The 25,779-nt window shown below is 37.4% G+C and overlaps 1 protein-coding gene across 1 annotated transcript; it reads right to left on the bottom strand.

Moving 5' to 3' along the window:
• Nucleotides 1–757: 757 nt before the first annotated feature.
• LOC120581740 (zinc finger protein 665-like) lies at nucleotides 758–25,779 on the bottom strand. The gene is given in 6 exon segments (XM_039836788.1): nucleotides 758–5,748; nucleotides 5,831–7,449; nucleotides 17,065–17,193; nucleotides 17,656–17,782; nucleotides 22,980–23,067; nucleotides 25,573–25,779. Coding segments are annotated over 5 exon segments (2,769 nt in total). The 5' UTR covers nucleotides 22,995–23,067; nucleotides 25,573–25,779; the 3' UTR covers nucleotides 758–4,869.

The raw sequence follows: 25,779 nt of genomic DNA, 5'->3' as shown, positions 1-25,779 counted from the left end.
GTATAACCTGCCAATATGTTTCAAGCTGATGCTAATTTATTTTATAATTTGAGTTATAACGAGTTTCCACTTTGTGTAAATATTTATTTCTTAGGCCAACATAAAGGATGCATGAAATTTGAGAGGTCATAACAAAATGTAGATGCTCTGAGTGCAATACTATTGAATGCAGCAAGATGACCAACTTGTATTTAATAAAAACAAGAACGGCTCGAGATTAGGATGGCAACAGAAGGGCTCATTTGCTTTTGTACCAGAAACAAAATTTAACATCACTTATCACAAGAATTATTAAATATTACAGTGTAATATAAAGTAGGACATGAATCATTAACATGTATTATAATTATGTAGAGAAAAATTTACTAATTTCAAATCCTATACTCAAAAATTTATTAATGCATTCATAAAGTAAAACTATTAGGAAAGAAGTTAAGATTTGTCTTATATTTTAAGATTGTTATGCAAAATGGAAATCAAATGTGTGGAATCTTGTGCATTTTACTAAATTGGAGTAATATATTTAAATAAATGCCAAGGTAGCAATATCATGCAGTTTAGCTAAACTCTCAAAAATACTCCTATATCATCCCATGTTAATGATTATAAAGCTCCAGTAGATACAACATATAATGAAGAAAAGAAGTGCTAATGGTGATTCAAGTGCATTGCTAAATAGCATTTTGTTACTACAACCTTGAATAAGGTGGGATACAGCAGAATAACACTTCATTCATTACACTTCAGTGTGAAGAGATTTAAATTTATTCAGCTTTATTAGTTCACAAATAGTCTAAGTGAAGCATGACAATTCACAAATAACCAGCATTCAGGTTCTTCTGGTATAATAACCTGAGCATGGTGTTTCTATTATTTTCAAGACTGAGGGCTCATTGCTTAGTAAACAAAAATGTACAATAATCTTACGCACTTAAAATTACTTATCTACAGTTTCTCAGTTATCTCTAAAGACCCCTTTAATTCATTCACATCGCATCATATTTGTAACTCCAACCATGGATACTACAAAAACATATCAGAACTTTAATGAATTGCCACCTTATTCTTCTTAGAGAGCAATTGGTAAAACTAGTTAAAATTAAGAATGCTCTTATAGTAATGCAAAAACTGATGACCTGAATATCTGTCATGGTGACTTCCATCAATGTTCTAAGTTGAGCACGAACACCGTCTTCACTTCGATTTTCTTCATACATCATACATTACAGTGCCCTCAGTCATCAAGGGAAAAGCAGATGGGAGTGAATCCCACCTAATATACAAGGGCATTCAGCTTCTAAGTCATCATCAACCAATCCCAAGATACACACACACAGTGAGTAAAAACATAGGATCAAGTGATTCGATAGTGGAAGCACCTATTTCCTTTTCAATAAATCTCACGTACTGACAATATATACATAAAATAATTATACCTGTCCAGACATCAAATCCCTTGATACTTTGAAGCATATTAACAAGTAGAGTTTCTAAGTTAAAATTTTGCTTATTCTCTACAAGTATTCTGGTTTAATGATCTCTGAAGTGTTCTTGGCTTACTACTTTCTAATGTCAATTCTGTAATACTTCGGATGTGATTTTTGATTAAACACTTCACTTTTTTTTATATCTTTAATCACTTTGCAGACTGAATTCTGTTGGATTATCTGAAGTGTATAGTTTGGACGAAGGCCTTTCATCATGGATTCAGAATGTACAATTTCTCCCTAGTAGGCATTCTGATATGTAGTGAGGCTGTAGGTCCAGACAGATTTTCTCACATTCTTGTCTTAAGGTTTCTCTCCATTATGAATTCTCATGGTCAGTATACTTGAACACCGACTTAATTATTTGCCACATAGTTTACATTTGTAAGGCTTTGCTCCAGTATGATTTATTAAGACATGAACACTAAAAAAAAAAAATAAACCCTTTACAAAAATCTCTACATTTATGACTTCTCTGTAGGATGTTTTCTCTCACACTGAGTAAGATGTGAAAGCCAATTAAAGGCTTTGCCACATTTTTTACTTTCTGGACTTCTGTCCAATATGAATTATCTCATATTATTAAGTGAAAGAAGCCAATCTGAAAAGGCTACATACTGTATGACTCCAATTATATGACTTTCTCGAATAGGCAAAATAATAGAGATAGTAAAAAGGTCACTGGTTGCTAAGTTGTAGAAGAGGAAAGAATAAGCAGAGCACAAAGAATACACAGGGCTGTGAAACTAAACTATATACTATAATGGTGAATACATGTCGCTATAACTTTATCCATAACCATGGAATAAACGACCCGACTCAAACCCTAAACTATAAAATTTGGGGGGTAATATGTCAATGTAGTTTCATCTATGTAAGAAATGTACCACTCTGGTGGGGGATGCGGAGAAAGGGGAGGCTATACATGTGGGGGCAGAAGGCATATGGGAACTCTCTAACTTCTACTCAGTTTTCCTCTGAACCTCAAACTGCTCTTAAAGACAAAGTCATCCTTAGACTTCTACTTCTCCTACATATCTGTTCTCAAGTACATGTATCTTTCCAGTGGTTTATGCTCATGCAAAACATGTTTGTATCTGCTTCTTAAAAAGACAAACACAATGAGATAGCACTTCATGCCAAATATGAAGACCACTATCAACAAATAAATCAAGTGTTGAAACAAAGTTGGGAAATTAAACCCTTATGTACAGTCGGATGAACTGTAAGTTGAGGCAAATCACATGAAAAACAGTATGGTATTTCTCAAAAATTAAAAGTAGAATTATCCTAAGATGCAGCCATTTGACTTCTGGGTAAGATATTCTGATTGCAGCCTCATAAATGCCATGGGGCAGAGTCTGGAGAGAATAACCCAGGGGCGCATTGTGAGTACATATGTGCTAACTCATATGCTCTTTGATCTCATCATGAAAGAAAATTGTTATAGGTACCTTTGACCTTCAGAGGCCAATGACACATTGCTTGTTTATGTCATGAAGTACCTGATGGAAATGGGATGAAACTGTGCTGGTGCGAGAAACATGATTCATTAAGGTTATGAAAAATAATTAAATTTTATTCATTAAAACATGAGCCCTGATGTAGTCCCAATGAACCTGGCAAAGGTAATGCCAGCAATTCCATGAGAACCATTCAAAAGCACATACTATTCTGGTTCTTTTGATCTAGCTTCCCTCTCAGGTAACTGCTCTCTCAACAATTTCCAAGAATAAGAAAAATTTCCCATGAATCTCTGATACACGTTTATTGCCATTCTATGGAGAAAGTTTCCAGATCTTCTGCATTTCTACCACTAATCACCCCCTACTCACTTATCACTCTCCTCCCATGAAAAGCCCAGGACTTTCATGTCTGGACCTGCTCTGTTACCTAGTCAGTTGATGGAGCCTTCTTTCCTATGACTGGCAGCGGCCTGTACAGGGACTGGCAATCTGCACCTAGTTAAGTATGAAGATGTACTACATAGTTTTTCATTATTCTCTGCCTTCCCTGATGCTAATTCATACAATAATGAATTAGATAATCAGTATCCTTATTTTTCCAGGGAACATGGATATAAATGAACCACGCCCAATGAAGTACACCCTTTCATTATATGGACTGCTTTCCAGAGACCAGCATGAAAGGCCTGGAAGAAAGGCAAAAGTTCAACAGACCTTGGACTTCAGGATAAAACTCACAGTAATGTACTCAAGGAAACGAAACTAAATATTATAAACACTAAAGATAATGTGCTGTCTATATACATGTCATTGTTCCTGTGATATATAACATATCCAGAGTTTTAACATATGTTTAATTTGTAATGTTTCTGCAATATGTAATGTCTTAGGTTAATTTCAGAGAACTGGAGACTATTACTTCTAGTATGGATTATTCACTGTGGAACTGGTTGTGAGAACTGGTTAAAAAATGTACTACATTCATGACATTTGCATTAATTCTTGGGTGAATCTTGAGAACACAGTTGCTTAGTATTTCCATGTTCAGTATAGTTTCTGTCTTCAGTTAATTCTGTCATTACCCAAAACATATAGCTGTTTGATGAAAAGCCTTATGACATTCACTACATTTATAAGGTTACTCTCCAATATGTTATCTTCTGTCCCAGTTTTATCTTTTGTTCAAAGCATTAACACGCACATTACTTTTGTGTGGTTTCTCAAAATCTGCTGTCTAGAGAACTGAAAGGCCTGGATACAGCCTCTGACACATATTTATATAATTTCTCTTCACTGTGAAGTCTCTATTCTTACATAATACCTGAACTCTAATGGCTTTGCCACACTCGTTGCAATTGTAAGGAATCGCTCCAATGTTTTCCAACTGTTGATCTTTGGATAAACATTTTGCCACACATTAATTTTTGTGCTCTCTCTCCAAGATGCATATTCTTATAGCTAGCAAAGAAGAGCTCTAATTTAAAAATTTGCCATATTCATGGCATGTACAATGATGAACACTTTGGTAAATCCTAAGTTTAACCCGATACCTAAAAACACTGCAACACTCACTACATTTCTAAAGAAACTCACCAGTATGAAGTATCTGCTGGCAAGCTTGAACTTACACTGCAGGCTTTGCCACACTCAATACATTTTAATGTTTCCATGTAGTGTGCATTCTCCGATGAATCACAAGGTGAGATTTGTTATTAAACACCTTGCCACAATCATTACATCTGAAAGGTGTATGGATTCTCTGATGTATATTTAGGCAAATGCACACTAATGTCTTTGTCACACTCATTACATTTGTATGGTTTCTCTCTACTATGAATTATCGGATGACTAGGTAGGCTTGCATGTACACTAAAGGGTTAGTGTACATGCAAGCCTACCTACATTGGTAAGGTACACTACATTGGTAAGGTTTCTCTCCAGTATGGATTCTCTGATGTTACCTCACTACATTGGTAAGGCTTCTCTCCAGTATGGATTCTCTGATGTTTAGTTAGGCTTGCACGGACAATATAGGCTTTGCCACACTCATTACATTTGTATGGTTTCTCTCCATGAGTTATCTGATGGTAAGCTAGGCTTGCACGCAAACTATAGGCTTTGCCACACTCACTACATTTGTAAGGTTTCTCCCCAGTATGGATTCTCTGATGTGTACTTAGGCTTGAATGGGCACTAAAGTCTTTACCACATTCATTACATTTGTAAGGTTTCCCCACAGTATGAATTAACTGATGACTAGTTAGGCTTGCACGAACACTATAGGCTTTGCCACACTCATTGCATTTGTACGGTTTCTCTCTATGAGTTAACTGATGATAAGCTAGGCTTGCACGCAAACTATAGGCTTTGCCACACTCGCTACATTTGTAAGGTTTCTCCCCAGTATGGATTCTTTGATGTTTACTTAGGCTCGAGTGGGCACTAAAGACTTTGCCACACTCATTACATTTGTATGGTTTCTCTTGACTATGAATTACCTGATGACTTGTCAGGCTTCCATACACACTAAAAGATTTGCCACACTCATTACATTTATAAGGTTTCACTCCAGTATGGATTCTCTGATGTCTAGTTAGGCTTGAATGAGAACTAAAGTCTTTGCCACACTCATTACATTTGTAAGGTTTCTCACCAGTATGGATTCTCCGATGTGTAGTTATGCTTGAATACGAACTAAAGTCTTTGCCACATTCATTACATTTGTATGGTTTCTTTCCAGTATGCAATCTCTGATGTCCAGTTAGCCTTGTATGAAAAATAAAAGCTTTGCCACACTCCATTACATTTGTAAAGGCTTTCTAGTATGGATTCTCTGATGTCTCAGTTAGGCCGGAATGCACACCAAACTTGCCACACTCACACACATTTGTAAGGTTTCTCTCCAGAATGGATTCTCTGATGAGACGTTAGGCTTGAACGTAGCATAAAGGATTTGCCACACTCATTACATTTGTAAGGTTTCTCTCCAGTATGAATTATCTGATGACAATTTAGGCTTGCACGCACACTAAAGTCTTTGCCGCACTCATTACATTTGTAAGGTTTCTCTCCAGTATGCAATCTCTGATGTACTCTTAGGTTTGAATGCACTATAAAGGCTTTCCCACACTCATTACATTTGTAGGGTTTCTTTCCAGTATGAACCAACTGATGGCAACTGAGGCTTGAACGCACCCAGTAGCTTTTGCCACCACCACATTACATTTCAGGCTTCCTCTCTCCAGTATGGATTCTCTGATGTATAGTTAGTCTTTTTCGTAAACTGAAGGCTTTGCCACACTCACCGCATTTGTAAGGTTTCATTCCAGTATGTACTGACTGATGGTAACTGAGGATTGAAGGCATCATAAAGGCTTTGCCACACTCATTACATTTGTAAGGTTTCTCTCCAGTATGGATTCTCTGATGTATAGTTAGTCTTTTTCGCAAACTGAAGGCTTTGCCACACTCACTGCATTTATAAGGTTTCATTCCAGTATGTACTGACTGATGGCAACTGAGGCTTGAACGCACCCTAAAGGCTTTCCCACACTCATTACATTTGTAAGGCTTCTTTCCACTATGTAATGACTGATGGTCACTGAAGCTTGAAAGCAACCTAAAGGCTTTGCCACATTCAGTACATTTGTAAGGTTTCTCTCCAGTATGGATTCTCTGATGTATAGTTAGGCTTGAATGTGCACTATAATATTTGCCACACTCATTACATTTGTAATGTTTCTCTCCACTATGAATTACATAATGACTAGTTAGCCTTGCACGTACCCTATAGGCTTTGCCACAGTCAGTACATTTGTAAGGTTTCTCTCCAGTATGAATTCTCTGATGTACAGTTAGGCTTGAACGTGCTCTAAAGTCTTTACCACACTCATTACATTTGTAAGGTTTCTCTCCAGTATGAATTCTCTGATGTACAGTTAGGCTTGAATGTGTACTAAAGTCTTTCCCACACTCACTACATTTGTAAGAATTCTTCCTGCATGCTTTCAGGTCTTTTGTCAGTATTGAGGGATGCCTAGAATCATTCCTATAAACAGTACAAATGGTGGATTGGATACTAGGAAAAACTCTCTGAAGTGGACAGATGGAGGAATTATTGTTTAAAGGCTTCTCGACTGGATTACATTCATCAATGTTCCCTTCAGCCTGAAGTATCTCACTATCAGCCCGATGTAACTGAAACCTCAGTCCAGGCCTGTTTTCAATAGGCTCATTTCCAGCATGCTCGCTACCATGTTCTCCTCTTCTCTCAGTGAGATATTTTTTAGGAGTTACAGGTGTTACTTTGGGATTACTTTCATTATTTCTCTGCTGACAAGCAAAATCATGGATATCTTCCTGGATTTCCCGGAAGTAAAAATCTTGGATTACATGTCTTTCATTTTCACGTCTTCCAAACACCACTGTTTGGAATGCTCCTACTGTATTACTAGGTTTTGTTGATTTTAATTTCTTGATTACATATGGAGAGATATCTACAAGAAATTAAAAGTACATATTTACCCAATTAATTCATTTCTAAATGTTTCATGTTGAAATCTAATATTACACTAAAAGTAAAGTTATACTGAACATAGTTATGAAACTTCCCAAACATTACCCTCAAACTTCTAAAATAATAAAGAAACAGGATTCTTTACAAAAAAATAGTTGTCACATGCAAATTATAAGAGTAGCCTAGTTTCAATAAGCCTATGATAAAAAACACTCATATCGTGCAAACTTATGTTAGCTTTCAAGTGTAGGGTATTTCTCCAACAAGATTCCAAAATACATATCATTTGTTAGCAACCATATTGCGATCTCATAACTACAGGAAAACATACATTATATGTATGTTGAACATACATATTGAACATAAGTACTAAAGATAATATAATGTAATGGTAAAAAAAATCTAAAACAACATTATCTAAAGAATAATCTAAATAAAGAGAAGTCTAGTGATATCGGAACCTGGCGGAGTCAGAGACATCCCCAGATCTCTCCCTTGAAACAATAAGCTGAACATCTAAACCTCAACAAAAAACACTCAAAGTATACACCAGCACATATGAGCATGGGACCTGTGCATAAGAGCTAGCACAGATCAGAACCCCAGGTGTCAGGTGGTGGACTGGGAAAAACAAAGAAGCTGCCTCTTGCAGCCAGAGCTCCCTGCAGGAGTAAGGGGGAGGGGGAGTAATGTGGCGAAATCCCTGAACAGCCCTGCCTCAGAGTACTGTGAGCTCCACGCTGCCGGCAGCAGGGACCAGTCATCACGGCAGAAAGCAGAGAAGCGAGCACAGCAGAGAAATCACACTTGATTTTTACCAGCTGCGATTGCAAAATCGAGGCTGAGCTGCAGCTCCCAACCCCCAACCCAGAGCATCCTTCCCCCTAAGACCAACCACTGCAGAGCCCCAAGGAAATCTGAGCAAACGTTCCGAAACTGTCGCTAAAATGGACAGGGACTGAGACTGAGAGTAGTGAGTATGATTAAAAATCTATAAGAAAAAATAGGCATTATTAAGGCTTTATATAAAGCAGAGATCCGAGAGGCTTAGATGCCATCTACTGGAACCCAAAAGAAAAACACCTTCTTTGCAACAGGCTAAAGAGAGACCTTTATATAATAAATCTTATTTCAGGGGGAGGAAAAAAAAAAAAAGCAGAATACACTTCCATTAATGCCCAGGCGGAGAAATAGTCCATTAAACACCATGAACAACCAAGGTGACAAGACATCTCAGAAAGAAAGAGAAAAATCTCCAAAACATAAGCTTACAGACATAGAAATATGAGACTTAAATAACAGAAAATTCAGGACAGTATTTCTGAAAAAAATTCAGTGAGTTCCAAAATGAGTTATACCAACAACATACATAAATCGATTAATGTGATACACCACATAAACAAATTAAATAATAAGAATCATATGATCATATCAATAGATGCGGAAAAAACCTTTGACAAGATACAGCATCGATTTATGATCAAAATGCTTCAAAAATATCAGTATAAAAGGAAAGTACCTTAACATAATAAAGGCCGTCTATGACAAACCAACATTATACTTAATGGTGAAAAACTAAAAACTTTCCTCCTAAGATCAGGAACAAAGCAAGGCTGTCCACTATCGCCACTGTTATTTAATATAAGATTAGAGGTCCTAGAGAGTGCAATCAGGCAGGGAAAAGACATAAATGGCATCCAAAGAGGAAATGAAGAAGTCAAACTGTTACTATTTGCGGATGACATGATTCTCTATTTAGAAAACCCTAAAGACTCCACAAGAACACTACTAGAAACAATAAACAAATACAGTAACATTTCTGGATACGAAATCAATGTTCAAAAACCCATAATGTTCTTATATTCTAATAATGAAGTATCAGAAAAAGTAGAAAAAATAATTCCTTTTGCAATTGCAACAAAAAGACTAAAATACCTAGAAATAAATCTAACAAAACATGTGAAAGACCTATATGATAAAAACTATAAGACCCTATTAAACGAAATCTAAGAAGATACAAAGAAATGGATAGATATTCCCTGTTCTTGGATTAGAATAATCAACATAGTTAAAATGACCTTATTACCTAAAGCATTGTACAGATTTAATGCAATCCCCATCAAAATCCCATCAGCATTTTTTAAATAGAACAAAAAATCATCAGATTTGTATGGAACCACAAAGACCACGAAATGTCAAAGCCATCCTGAGGAAAAAAAATGAAGCTGGAGGCATCACTCTGCCCAACTTCAAATTATATTACAAAGCGACAATAATTAAAACAGCATGGTATTGGCAGCAAAACAGACACACTGACCAGTGGAACAGAATCGAGAGTCCAGAAGTAAAGCCATTGTTTATATGGACAAATAATTGTTGACAAAAAAGCCAAAAACTTACAGTGGAGAAAGGAAAGCCTCTTCAGTAAATGGTGCTCGGAAAACTGGAAAGCGAATGAAACTAGACTGTTGTCTATCACCACACACAATAATTAACTCAAAATGGATTAACGACCTGAATATAAGACCTGAAAGAATAAAATGCATAGAGGAAAATATAGCAACTAAACTCAAGGACCTTGGACTTAAAGAAGATTTTATGAATTTGACCTCAAAGGCAAGGGAAGTAAAAGCAAAAATAAATGAATGGGACTACATCGAACTAAAAAGTTTCTGCACAGCAAAAGAAACCGTCAACAAGATAAAGAGACAACCATCCGAATGGGAAAATATATTTGCAAGCAACGCCTCCGATAAGGGCCTAATATCTAAAATATACAAAGAACTCATACAACTCAATAACAATAACAACAACAACAACAACAACAACAACAAAACGATCCAATCAAAATATGAGCAGAGGACCTGAACAGATACTTCTCCCTAGAGAACAGATACTTCTGGCCTACAAACATATGAAAAGATGTTCAAAATTGCTAGCTATTAGGGAAATGCAAATCAAAACCACAATAAGATATCATCTCATACCTGTTAGAATAGCTGTTAGCAACAGGACAAGTAATAACAAATGTTGGAGAGGATGTGGAGAAAAAGGAACCCTCATACACTGCTGGTGGCACTGCAAATTGGTACAGCCACTATGGAAAACAGTATGGAGCTTCCTCAAAAAACTAAGAATTGATCTACCATATGATCCAGCAATCCCTCTACTGGATATTCACCCCAAAGACTTGAAAACTCATATCCGAAATGATATTTGTACACCGATGATCATAGTGGCATTATTTACAGTGGCCAGCACATGGAAGCAACTGAAGTGTCCTACGATAGATGATTGGCTAAAGAAGCTGTGGTACATATATACAATGGAATATTACTCAGCCATAAGAACAGATGAAATACTGTCATTTGCGAGAACATGGATGGACCTTGAGATAATCATGCTATGTGAAATAAGCCAAACAGAAAAAGTTGAAAACCATATGACATCACTTATATGTTGGATATAAACCTAAAAGCAACAAATGAACAGGACAAACAAACAGAGACTCATGGGCATGGACAATAGACTAGTGCGGGGAGCGGGGGGTAGCTGGGGTAAAAGGAGACAAATATGTGGTGACAGAAAGAATCTAACTATGGGAGGTGAACACACAGTGTAAACATATATATATGCCTTACTGTTAAAATGTACACCTGAATCTTATTGGATTTTGTTAACCAATGTCACCATAAAAAAATAAATAAGTAAACTAATAAAAAATAATAACAAATAAAAAACATATACATCATAAAAATACATAGTAGTCTAAAATTATACAATAAATATACCATTAAGAAAATTAAAGCATCAAGACATGTTTAGAAAACAAAACTAAGTATCGTCATAAAACTATACCCACGATAACTGGCATTTGAGAACATCAACAAGTGATGCATGGTAGTTACATTGCATAATAAATGTGAAAGACCATCATCTGTCTGTCACAATGAAAGTTAATAAAAAAAAAAAGGATTCTAAGAACCAATGAAAAAAGAGACAGTGAATAATAATTACCCAAATTACAGAAAGTGAGCTCTCTCGAACTCTAAACATTCCCGTTATAAAGAAAGGATTTCTGTTCTAGAAAGAGCCCACAGATGAGAACTAGAAATTACATGGGCATCGCTGACTTCTACATAACACGTCAGAAAAAGACACAACATTATAAAGAATATTAGAAGGAGCCAAAACTCACTATTGGGATTTTATGACTGTTCTATAACAGTCGATCCATAAAGCGATTCCCTATGTATACAGGGCCGTTTACTCCACCAGTACACAGGCCAACAATATATGTAATACAGATTCTGTGCCTTGAAAATTGATTAAGGTGCAGGAAGACGTTACAAAAGAAAAACATAGAAAATGATGTAAGCAAAAGAATATCTCATAAGATGCTAGAAAGGTGACATATCTTATTAAACAAAAGTAACTTTTGAGTCTACAGTACAAAACATGCACTATCCTAAGCCATCTAACAACACTAATGTGTTTTAAAAAGCCTTTGGGAAAGTATCAATATACTTTCAAATAACGGCACTAGACTCACAGAATTTATGGACATAGCCCTCATACATATACAAAGTGACTGAAACAAATTTGGAACCAGGACCTACAAACTTAGATGACATGTTCTGAAGCGTGACTGCACACCCAGACAGTACAGACCACAAAGGCTTATAACAAATACCAGGAGTTTAGGAAGAAATATTTCCAAGGACATATGAAACTAAGCTGTGTCACTATGGTAGTGTTGCACAGCCACTGGTCCTGAAAATGGCTTTTGAGTAATCACCCCAAAGATGACTCTTAAAGTAAAAACTCTGAACACATCTAGAACTTGTAAGGACATAGATTAAATAACAAATCAAAAACTACTCAAGAAAGAAATAACAAATGTTACTACAAAATTCTATCTAGCAGTTAAAAATGAAACTAACAGCATCTTCTTCAAATGCCTCCCAAAAAACCAAAGAGGAGGGAACCTTTTGAAACTCATCCTGGAAGGCCAGAGTTGCCCTAATAGTAAAGTGAGTCAAAGATAATACAAGAATAGCACAGACTAGTATCACCGATGAATAATAATAATAATAAAATTATTAATAAAAGCACAAACCAAGTAAAGTAATACACTCAAAGGACTGTCTACCATAACTAAGGGGAGTATGTCCTTGGAATGCAAGGTACTTTCCACATATAAAAATCATTCAATGTAATATTGCACAGTAAAAGAATAAATGAAAAAAGACACAGAACCACTTCAACTGATGCAGCAAAAAAAGCATTTGAGATAAGTTAGCCTGTCATAATAAATAAAAAACCTCAATGAATTTAAAAATAAACATCAAGTCCATTAACATAAAAGAGGACCTATATGACAAGCTCATAGCTAATACCATACTGGTGAAAGACTAAAAAAAGCCCTTCCTCTAACATCAGGAATAAGACAAAGATGCCTACTCCCAATATTTCTACAACAAATGGTACTGGAAGTTCTCACCAGAACAAGTAGGCAAGAAAAATACATAAAAGTTGAAGATATAAAATCAAAATGCAAATATCAATTTGACTTTTATACATTATCAAAGAACAATCCTCTGAACAATTCCATTACAATATCAACTAATAATATGACAAAAAAATGAAATTAAATAGAAATAAAATAATAACAATATAAGGTAAAATAAAATCCTTAGGCAAGAAGGGGAAGATTTGTGTATTCTGAATGAAAAATAATACTGGAAAAATGTACACAAGACATAATAAATGCAAAGATATTCCATGTTTATGGACTGGAAGACAATATTGTCAAGGTATCAATACTAGCCAAAGCCCATCAACAGATTCAAAGTAATAACTAGGAAATTTACAACAGCATTTTTTGAAGAAATACAGAAGTCCATCCTAAGTTTCAAATGGAATCTCAGAACTCTCTAATTGAAACAACAAACTTAAAAATATAAATCAAGGACGTACAGCTCCATATTTCAAAACTTGTACTGCAATAAAGACAAAGAACAGTAGAATAGAATAGAAGAGTCAAAAATAAACTGAGGTAGATTATATTCCACAGGGTTGTCAACACCACTCAATGGAAAAAAAAAAAACCAGGCTATTCAACCAAAGGTGTTGAGAAAACACGATATAAATATAAAAAGAATAAACTTGTAATAATTCCTTACACCGCATGGAAAAACTCAACGTAAGACTGAAAGCTATAAAACTCCTAGAAGAAAACATAGGATAACTTACATTGGATCCAACAATGATTTATTATGAGATGAGATGACACCAAAAGTATAGGCAACCAGAGTAAATACAGATAAATTGAACTATGTTAAAATTATAAACTACTGTGCAGCAAAGGACACACTCAACTGAGTGAAAAGCCAAACCCTAGAATAGGAGAACATAACATTTTACTGACTACACATCACTGATTTGAGAAAGGATAAAGGCAAAGACAGCCAGATGAAGACATGCATTGGGAAGCCTATGGCAGAAGGGCCAGAAGCTCCCATGCCCCTCCCAGCATTCCACTCTCCCCAGTCACCACAGGTTCACTAATCTGGAACACTCTCATTTTGGGTTTTAGGGAGGTCTCATTAAATAGGGCATTGGTGATTAAACTCAATCTCGCCTTTCTCCCTTCCCAAAAGGTCAGGGTCCAAACCTCTAATTACATGGTTGGCTCCCCTGACAACTAGCCTTCCCGTCGCTGGGTATTTCCAAAAGTCACTTCACTCACATACACAGTTGTGACTGAAAGGGGCTGGTTATAAATAAGACCACAATTTCACCTTTAAAATCCTGAAGAGACTGCAGGAACCGAGGACAAGAGGCCACGTGTTTTAAGAGGAGATTCCCCATTGCTCCTATCACTGAGGGAATTCCAAGCCTTTGGAGCCGGAGTCAGAAATGGGGACAAAGACCACGTATATATTTATGATCATAAATCACAGTATCAATAACTTCTACACTCAATATCAACAACCCCACACATCTCAATTAAAAGTGGGCAAAGAACGTGAGTAATTTCTCTAGAGATGACGTACATGTGGAGACGTTGAGTATATCTAATAATCAGGAAACGTACATCTCAACCACTATATCATCACATATCCATTATGATGACTACTATCAAAAAATTGAAATACAAATCAGAGAGGATAAAAAAAATCGGAATTCTTATGCACCACTGTTCTAAAGGTAAAATACTGTAGCTGCTAATAAACCCAGTATGGTGGGTCTCTGAAAAGCAAACATTGAATTACCATCCCCTATAGACTAAACGTGGTGACTCTTAAAGTTCCAATGCTGAAATTCCCCAAATGACAATGGTGAGCCTATTGGAGGCAACTGGGTCAGGAGGGCAGATCTCTCCTGAGGAGCAGTAGTGCCCACGTGCACTCTACATGGCTTCGGATGGAAAAACATGAAAAAAAAATTGTCTTCATGTGTATGTTTAAAACTGCAATTTCCAGAACTTTAGAAACTTTGCAGGTGTTATAAAGAACTGTGGGAAAGAAGTTTCTAAAATGAAAGAAATCAGGTAACTTTCACAATACGACAATGAAATACAACAATGAAATATTTAAAAATTAATACAGTAGAACAAAGTGGACATGATGGTTCCACATAGGGTGAGTAAAATTAGAAAAGAAAAGTTATACCAAAACATTAAAATGCAATGAAACTTACAAATCAACAAATTATAGAAAGAAAATTGAAAACATTCTATAGAAAAACTAATGATTCTTATACAACTAAAACAAATTTAATGCTATGCCTGGGATTAAGTATGTGACATAAAAATTATACACATAGTCTCAAGGTATTGCAAATTCTCAAATTAAAACTTGTACTGAATTCAATCAAAAAAAAGAGTAACTTAATATGAGGTACTAAGGCAGGCAAAAAGTAGTAAAAATATCTTTTCAAAATATTCTGAAACAAGTTGAGGATTTACAGTAAAAGGCTGATGAGCTATACTCACCACACTAAAGAAGGAAATACCATCATATATATCAAATAATGTCCATTCCCCAATTCTTCCCTCACACACAGTAAATATAAAACACTAGAGAATACAAAACTGATGACTAAATAAAACTCAGGTTCATTTATAAAGCATGAAAATGTGCAAGAAGAAAGGAGAGTTGAGTTAAACAAAAACAAATGACAGTGACTTTATTGAGGCACCATTCAACTTCCTAAGCTCCCTCAATAAGAACCTTCAAAATTGTACTTGCTGAGGCAGCATGCAAAACTGCCCACACAGAGAATGCGAACCATGGCGTGGACAAAAGTTTAGTCAGTAGCCTCAAGAATAGGAGGCTGTGAACTTGAACAATGTTCTCCCTATTTAGTACATGTGTGTACATGATCCACGTTATAGAGTTCTGGACAGACATTTACTGACACTCCTCCAACAAGAAAGAAAAGTGAAAACACTTATCAGTCCAGGTGTCGGGACACTTTCTATGTCGGTGTCCTGAGACATGCTGAACGCTCTACCAGGCAGCTCCAAGTGCTGCTTCCGTCTGTAGCAGGATAATATGAAACATGAGTCAAAGTATCTCCGTCAAGAATTTTCTATGACCAAGGACACTCACTCCACAGGAGAACCCACCAGTTGTCCATCCCCTAAAAGTCAATGACACCAGCAAAAAAAAAAAAAGACAGTGAAGTATCAAACCCCAGCAATGTGTAGTTCAAGGGCAAAGTTCAGAGGCAAACCATGTGAACTACAGAGAATATGAAATCTGGAAGAGTCTATATTTTCAGACGAGGTCCCATGGTGCAGAGAGAGAGGTATAAGGAATGGGGTCAGACACTGCAGGATCATCAAGAGACCATGCATGCCACCAGACACTACACTACAAACCTGGGAGTTTGAAATACACATCTTGTAGAGGACTGGAGAACGAATGGTCTCTCTCTGTCCACTGTCTCTAGAGATTTCCTAATAACGATTACAGAAGATCCTACCCACCTCCCTGAGACACAAACCTCTGAAGTGGCAAGAAAAAGAAGAGAAAAAATGTGTGAGGGTCTAGAACAGGTTGACAGAGCATCAGCGAGTACAGCCTAGAGCGCCAGATGGAATGAACAGAGAGATAGTACAACCTCTCTTCTGATCAGTCCTTCCAACCGCAGGAAACGGCAATGGGACAGTCCAAGGTGGGAGGACTGCAAAGCCTAGGCTCTGTTCTGTATGGGCTGAGAACCAAGCATTTGATGGAACCCAGTCTAGAGGGAGACACCAGGTGGACAGAGACCGGTGACACCGCCAGCCCCATGCTCCCGAACTCAAGGAGCCAAAGATGTCATGCTGGCCACAGAACAGTGTTAGGATAACCATAAAGATTCTGTCTTTGTGTCTGTTGGAACTGTAGTCCCATTGAGGGTGAAAAAATAAATTTTAACCTTGACGGATAGATGGGTAAGTTGGAAAGAAGAAAAATTACCTTTGAGGATTCCCCAGAAATAAACTTCTGCTTGCCCAAAGAACTTTCACACTTGGGACGCATTTGCAAACACGATGAAGGCTGCAGCCTCCTCTCTCTCCTCTCTCTTCCTAAGCTCTTACCTGTGTTCACACCTTCGATACATTCCCACCAATTTGGTTTTTGTGCTATTTTCAACTCGCTCTCCAGAGTCCAGGGCGCTTTCCCTTGCTCCAAAATGGAGACAATATACAGATCAGGAACAGAAATTCCTGCACATAAGAAGAAAGGAGCATGAAGACCTGTAGTTCTGCCAGAATCCCTGATCTCTGGTCAACTGAGGAATGAGGATAGTACAGATGGCTCGAGAAACATAGCGGCTCCTCGCCTCCTTTTGTGCATATGGACCTATGTCATATGCAGAGAGCGAGCTCTTTTCCAAAAGCTACTAATATCAATACATGGGAATGGAAAACAAATTAGCTATTTTAAGGTTGCCAAAGGGCTTTATAAAAATTAAGCTCAAGAATGACCACTGATGTATCACAAAGTGGGCAGATCATCTAAAGAAAGGGCAAAGTTAAAGTCCTAATGCCACCTTATGAAGTTTTTTCATGTCCTAGTAAACAGAGCTTCAAGCTCAGTCACGCAAGGCAGAGGCTCCCAAGAAGCACCCAACAGAAAATGAAGAGACACGCAGGCAGATCCTTACTCTGGAGGGAAGTCATCCTCACCCAAGAATAGCAAGTTCTGGTAGCTCTCCAACATCACCTCCCTGTAAAAGGCCCGCTGAGCTGGGGCCAGGCATTCCCACTCCTCCTGAGAGAATTCTACGAACACATCGCTGAGTGTCAACCGTCCCTGAAAGAAAACACATTTCAACAGAGAGAAATGGTGACAGTTCTTACCTTCACACAGAATGACAGTAACATCAATTCAGGTGGAGTGTTCTTACAGATCCGTGTCAGATATTTCTGAGTAAATTAAGTGTCCATAATGTTGGTTTCTATTATTTTCCCGTAAAAAGTTACTACAGTCTATAATCAGGGAGGGCCTCTCATTTGGCGGACAATACATGAAATTACAATTAAAATTCACCACTGAGCTGTCTATACAGAAGATTAGATGTTCTACACACTGAATATTTAGTGTCTAGATGAGCTAGAGGATGGATGACCAGTGTCGTCAGAGATGATGAAGTCCACATTATCTTTTAAAAAATTCAGACTCTTAAATTGTGATGACAAATACAAGCATGATGAAAAGTTTTAGAACACATCCTATGTGCATTAGTCTAAATGCTTTACATGTTTTAACTTGTTATCAATATAACAGCTCACTGCAGAAAAACCTGTTCTCATCTTACGGAGGAGAAAATGTGTCACAGACATTCTAAAAAACTCATCTCAGCTCAAAATCTAAGATCTGATCAAGCAAACACCTGAACTCAGGTGCTGGGGTTTAGACCAAAACTAAAAAAAAATAAAACAATTATATAATAGAAAAGACCTCAGAAGTACACCAACAAAGCTTTCTGAGAAAACCTGAAACAGCTTCAAGGTTAACAACACTAAGATGCACATTAAGGTCATCACATTTGCATGTGTGCACATGCACATAACATGATATTATTTTTACATCTAGTTAAATCATTAACATTAAAGCGCAGAATAAAACTGAGATCATGAAATATGCTAAAGATATCATAATCACTAAAAAAATATAAAACTTAAGAAATGATATCTTTTATAAAAACATACTTTTATAAGAACCATCCATGCATGCATGTATACACATATAAACAAACCAATTAACTGAAGACTTGTCTCTTGACGTATTTTTGGATAACTTTATATATTGTCATTTTTATTCATGTGTATTTGAGCATTTCATCAATAAAAAAGTATCAGTCGTACTTATTTTCATTTTTGAAGAATGTATGGTAAAGGACACTAGTAAAAACATTATACAAAACTGAAAATGTAGACTACTTAACTATAATTTCTATAAAGTACTTATTGAACCCTATACATACAATTTTATCCATTTACATTTAGACATGGAGGCTTTAACAAAAGCCAAATAGTGTATTGTTTTATTCTACTCATAAAACAAGGATTCGAGATTTTAAGAATTATTAGTGTTATACATCAATTTAACAGATTAAGATTTCAAAAATTCTCATATTTCTGGGCACTTGAAAAAAATTCTTGGATAAACAGAAATCAGAACAAAAATGAAATTGGAGAAAAACCTGTTATTAACCAGGAACATTTTGCCAAATATTTGGGACAGCAGAATAACAATGGATGCATTTTCACTGAAATTACAGTAAAGAAAGGGGGCCAACCAGAGCTCCTGCCTCAACAGAGACCAAAAAAATAGAGAAACAGAGGAAAAAATAGATTGATTGGGACAGAGAGTGAAAGAGCTTCAACTGTGAAAATTCACAAATCGAAGGATAGAGATTGGCTAATAATAAAAGAAGGAAACAAGACATTCCATTCAAACTATATCCTAGAGAGAGCAAAGGTGGCTATATTCCACCTCTGGATATAAGATAAAAGACTATAAGACAAAAACTGACCACAGGCAAAGGACATTATGACATAAAAGGGTCCTTTCACCAAAAGGTTCTAACAATTATAACTAGAGGTGCACATAACATTAGAGTTTCCAAATATATGAGGTAAATGTTAACAGAAATGCAGCAAGAAATAAGCACCAGCACAGTAATTGTATGAGCATCAGTATTTCAGTTTTAGTCATAGATACAACAACCAAACACAAGACACATAAGGAAACAGAAAACTTGATAACCTCACAGAGTGATGGAGTGTAACAGACATATACAGAACACTCCACAAACACCAGCAGAAAACACATATTTCTCAAGCACACATGAAACATTCTATTTGACCAACCACAAGATTACCACAAATATGAAAAACTATTTACAAATTGCAATCCTAAAAAATATCTTCTGTAACCACAAGGAAATGACAATAGAAACAAAGAGATGAAAGATCCACAAAATGTGGAAAGTAAACAAGTCTTCTTAAACACCCAATAGTTCAAATAAAACAGAACTTTTTTAAAATCTGGATGAAATAACAATGAAAATACAACAGACTAAAGTTTATAAGATGCAGGGTGTGGCTCCATAGTGTAGCGGTTAGCACTTTTGCTTTACACGCAGAAGGTCCTGGGTTTGTGCCCCAGATAGAGCCACGGACCATACCTCGGGTGTGCCAGGCCCTGGCTGTGTCAGGCCCCAGGTGAGCCAGGTCCCAGGGGCGCACCCCGAGTGTGTGGGAGGAGACACCTCGCCTTCAGAGATCCAGTTCTTAAGGGAAGATGGCAACATCCATAGGTCAGGGGTGGAAGTAGAGGGGAAGGAATTAAAGAAGGGGAAAAAAAAAGTTTACAAGATGCAGTGATAGCAGCACTGAGAGGCGCAATGTGATAAGTATTAACGTAAAAAATAGAAACAAGCTCAAATCTGGGATGGACTTTTACCTCAAAAAAAAAGTAAATCTTATTTTAGTAGAAGGAAAGAAGTCAATAAGGTTAGAACAGAGGTAAATAAAAGAGACTAGAAAGTCAATATAAACATAATCAAACTAAGAAATGGTTTTTTTTTTGAGTACAGTAACAAATTTACAAACCCCTACCTACACTAAGAAAAGTGAGAAGATTCAAATAAATTACATCAGAAAGGAAACAGGGACTACAAAACTGATGTCACAGAAAAATTTTTTATTGATTTTGAGAGGGTAATAAAAACAATCATACAAAAATATTACATAGCCTAGAAGACAATGAGTAAATCCTAATAACTAACATACAAGAACTAATCATAAAAAAATTGAAAACGTGAATCAAATGATAACTAGAGAAATTCAAGCACAATTCAAAAACATGCAACAAAAAATACAAACCCAAAACAGACGGCTTCACAGCTAAATACTACCAAACACTGATAGAAAAATAACAATCCAGATAAACACCTTCAAAAAAATTCAAGAATGAACACTTGAAAACTCATTGATTTGAGAGCAAACCCGAGAAAAACATAGCAAAGAAAAAAAAAAAAATTCAGGCTAATATCCCTGATCAGTACTGATGCAAAAACAAAATACTAGTAAAACAAATTCAACAGCACGTTAAAACAATTATGCATCATGACCAAGTGAAATTTATTCCTATAAGGCAAGAAAGTTTCAACATACAAAAATCAGTCAAATAACCCACATTAAGAAAATAAACACACAAAAAAATATGATCTCAACTAATCCAGAGGAAGCATTTAATTATATTCAACAATCTTTTAAGAAACTACTAGTAGTAAACTGCCTTGACATAATAAAAGCCATATTTGAAAAGAACACAGCTATTCATATTCAATGTTGAACATCTGAAAGCTTTAGCTCCAAAATGTGGAAAAAGGCAAGGATGCATATTTGCAGCACTACGACTCAACAAAGTATGAGTTCTAGTCAGAGTATTTAGACAAGAAAAAAAAACTAAAGACATCCAAACTGAAAAGAAGTAAAATTCTCTTTTCCAGACAAAATAAGCTTACATATAGAAAACTATAGATTATCCACACAAAAATGTTAAGTGGATAACTATTTTAGATAAGTTGCAATGAACAATCTAAAAAAAAAATTTTTTAAATCCAATTTATAGTTGCATCATAAATGATGACATATGTAGGAATAAACATAGTCAAGAAAGTGAAGGACTTATTAACTGAAAATTATAGAACATTACTAAAAGGATTCAAAGGAGGTATAGATAAATAGAAAGATATCCATTAGTCATGGATTGACAGACTTACTTAATATTGTTGAAATATCCATTTTACCAAAAGCATTCTACAGCTTTGATGGATTCTCTATCAAAATTCCAAATGCAATGTTGGAAGAAATAGCAAAAGGCACACTGGAATCAAGCAAAAAAAAAAAAAGATCCAGAAGAAACAAACCAATCTGGAAATAAAAGTCAAAGGCTTCACTTTTTAGATTAAAAAATATATTACAAAGCAAGAGTAATCAGGTTAGTGAAACACTGGCATGACTCCATATACATGAACCAATGGAACAAAAGAGAATGCCCTGAAATAAACTCCTGCATATATATCAAATGATTTTCAACAAGAACGACCAAGACTGCACCAAAGAAAGGTCAGTCCATTCAACAAACTGTGCAAGGAAAACTGAGTATTTACATGCAAAAGAATAAAGCTGGAAACTTAGCTGCATCAAACAACTTCTATAGGTCCAAGGATACAATCCACAGACAGAAAATGCAACCTGAGAAGTGAATGTAAGAAAAACAACCTAAAGAATCATCAACTGTCAGACATTATAGTTCATTTCCTATTTTAAAATGCATGTGTGGTGATAGAACTCTAACTATGGGCGGTGAACACACAATGCAATATATATATATGCCTTACTGTTGAATTGTACACTTGAAACTTACTGGATTTTGTTAACCAATGTCACCATAAAAAAAAAAAAAAAAAAGAATTACAGAATAAAACACCCTCTGTCACCGATGTCTGTGAACTTTCCACTCCATTCCCAATCATGAAGATTCTGAAAATAGTGATTCACTCCTTTAGCTTCAAATGCATCATAAAAGCAGTCAGAAACTTTTCCAACTATTGGTCCCTTTTCCAGAACTGAGGTATTTGTGCCTAATAATACATGAAGTCTATGTGCATCATCTTTTATCCTAGTTGACATAAAAAGGACTGTGCATCCAGACATGAACAATCCCCTTTGCCCAACTGCACTGATGCAACTGGGCCCACATCCTGTCTCAAATCCAAGAGGTGAAGCTCTGTCCAGGACGATGGCAGTGGAACCTCTTCACTAGGTCACAGTGAGAGTGATTCTAAGTAGAAATGAGAGGGACTAAGGAAGGTCCAGGTTGAGCATTAACAAACAAACATCAGGAAGGACAATTCAGAGTCAGAGAAGATCAGCAAGTTAAAGGGCATTCTGGGAAGGACAGACACAACAATCAACTGAGAATATGACTTTACCTGAGAAAGAGACATCGCTGAACCCCTTTATTTCCTCTTCCTCCACTGTTGGGCTTCTTCCTCAGGCAACAAGTCTTCATAAGTCAATCTAGAAAGTTGAAATATGGCCTTTAACAACATATCCCCTTCCTGTGCCACCACCGATCACACAGGGAAGACCTCAGCAAGTGGAAAACATAGTGTCTGCTGCCCCTGTCACAGGAAGCATTCAGGGACAGTAACTGCTTATCAGAGACCAACAAGTGAGGTTGCCCTCCTGGTCATGCCTTCATATACATTGCAGCGCTGGAAACTTTGGCTAACCCAATACTCTCCCCTAGGTCATGGACCTGGCACCGATCTAACCTGGTGCAGAACAGAGCCCCCTCACATTCACCACACATCTCATACCCAAGTAATGAGGACCCAGAGCCTTGCTTATCCATGATAAAGATAAGTGTCACCTGAAACCCTTTAAATATTATTAGAACTGGGCCCACCCATAATGTTTCACTGACACTTTCCACACCCATAATGTTTCACTGACACTCAGGGGGCACAAAAGATGTCAGTGCAACATGCCTCAGCAATCTAATGGGAAGCACCATGTAGCACCGCCCAGAGGAGGCAAGACTAGCACATCTCCCACCTGCTTTTTCTTTCCCACCTTAATTGAGGCATAATTGACAAAAAACTATGTATATTTAAGGAATACAATATAATCATTTGAAATACATATATAAAATAATTATCACAAATGAATTAATACATCAATCAACTCACAATGACTATTTTTTATGTCTATGTGGTGAGAACACTAGGACTTATCTCTCAGTAAATTTCAAATATGTAATACAGAGTGATTACACATACTCATGATGCAGTACTTTAGATGGTGATGTCTTACTATAAGTTTGTATTGTCTGACCAACATCTCATTTTCTCCACTGCAAGCCCTAGTAACCACCATCCTCTCTAGTTCTGTTTGATTTCTACACAAGGCATGCAGCGGGATTCTACTTGTTTCTCTCTGTGGCTCTCTTAACATAACACAATTTTTCTCCACTTTCATCCATATTGTTCATTCCTTTCATTTTTATGGCTGAATCGTATTTCATTGCATGTGTAAATATATGGATCACACTTACGTTCTCCATTCATCTGTCGATACTTTTAGGCTGATTCCACACCTTGCTCTTGTAAATAATTCAGTAATGCTCATGGGAGTGCATACATCTCTTCAAACTATGACTTCATTTCCATTGGATATATACTCTGAAGTGAAACCTCTCCTTCACTACTACGCATTTTCCTCCCCTCTGTGTATCTACTGCCATATCTTATTTCTTTTTTCTATTCTGCTCATTTTGTTCCCCTCTCTTGATGTTTCAAGAATTTGAGCTAAACTGAGAACACATGTTGGGGAGCAAGATCTCAAATGCTCCCTAGAATGACAGTTTGGCTGTTTCTTTTATGCATTTGAAATTAAGAAAGCACATAAGGTAGATTACAAGAAGATGAGCCAAAGCAAGGAAGGGATAGGTTACAAGACAGCTAAGGAGATGATGTGCTCCTCAGATGGTCATGAATGGAGAGACATGACTTCTGGCACATCAAAGGTGTGTTAACCTTGATGCATAAGAATGGAGAAGGTTGACTTGAAAATCTTTCTTTAAAGAAGTCAAAGACCTGGGATGTGACTACCCACCATGACTGCCTAGTTAGGAATTCCTGATTCATTACAGAACACCTTGTTCCTCCAGGGGGCCCCTCTATTTGCTCACCAGCATCTCCCTGGAAATCCCAATTTTCTCTGAACTTCTATGTCACCCCATCCCTTACTTTCACTCTACTACCTCCTAGAAGTCCCTCACTAATTCTTAACATTGGCATCTATTTTCCCCTCTCTGCTCCCTTCACTATCTCTATTTCCCTGACCTGGGCCCCGTTTCTTCTGACCCGCTGGGCCGCACAGAAAGAGTGGGATGAAATAAGATGCCTGCATCCTCGAAGCCCACAGTCCCAATAGGGTGGAATGTGAGACGGAATAACAATGGGTGGCTCAGAACAAGACAAGCTCACCCATCCAAATATAAAGTCAGAAGAAAGGGGATTCAAAGGGGAGGCCTGAGGAAAAGAAGGTCCGGGGCTGAAGGGGAAGCCAGTACGGGAGGGGAGGCTGTCTCAAGAGACGAGTGCCGTCTCCCGAAACACAACACCAGGGAATGGACTCGGCGTCTCCTGGGCCTGGATGGCCGGCGCTTCCCTAGGGATCGCGAGGGCGAGGGCGAGGGCGAGGGCAAGGCCAAGGCCGCGCCGATAATCCACCTCACAGAATGCTGTGAGGGCGCCTGACGGGTAGAGAGGTCCGGGAAGGGTTTAACGAAGGAAAACAGGTGAAAGGCGGGTCTACGTGGACGGAAGACGATGCAGCAGGAAGCAGCCCCGGAGCCATTCCACACGCCAAGTTAAGTGCAGGGACTCCTACGCAGACACCAGAATTTAAAGAGGGAAGGGCCAGCTGCGGGGATGATAAGGTCCACGGCGACCCCTGACCCCTGTATGAAGGCAGAGTAGTGAAACGCAGAGTTAGGCGAGAAAAAAAGAAACTCACGCTGAGCACGGTGACCTCAGCTACTGGATCTCCGCTCCCTTGTCAGCTAAAAAACGTCCCGAGGAAAAGGGCGGGCGCCTTGAGGGCGGTGCCTGGTGAGAGGTCAGGCTGGCGCAGTGGCCCACGGGAAAAGCTAGGAAACGACCGTGGGGCGAGGAGGGAGAGTCCGCCAGCGATGCCTAAAGGGAGGCCTTGCCAGCGCGCTGA

Source organism: Pteropus medius, unplaced genomic scaffold, assembly GCF_902729225.1.
Source record: "Pteropus medius unplaced genomic scaffold, Ma_sr-lr_union100, whole genome shotgun sequence".
Classification (NCBI taxonomy): Eukaryota; Metazoa; Chordata; class Mammalia; order Chiroptera; family Pteropodidae; genus Pteropus; species Pteropus medius.
This window is presented reverse-complemented; position numbering and strand designations above follow the sequence as displayed.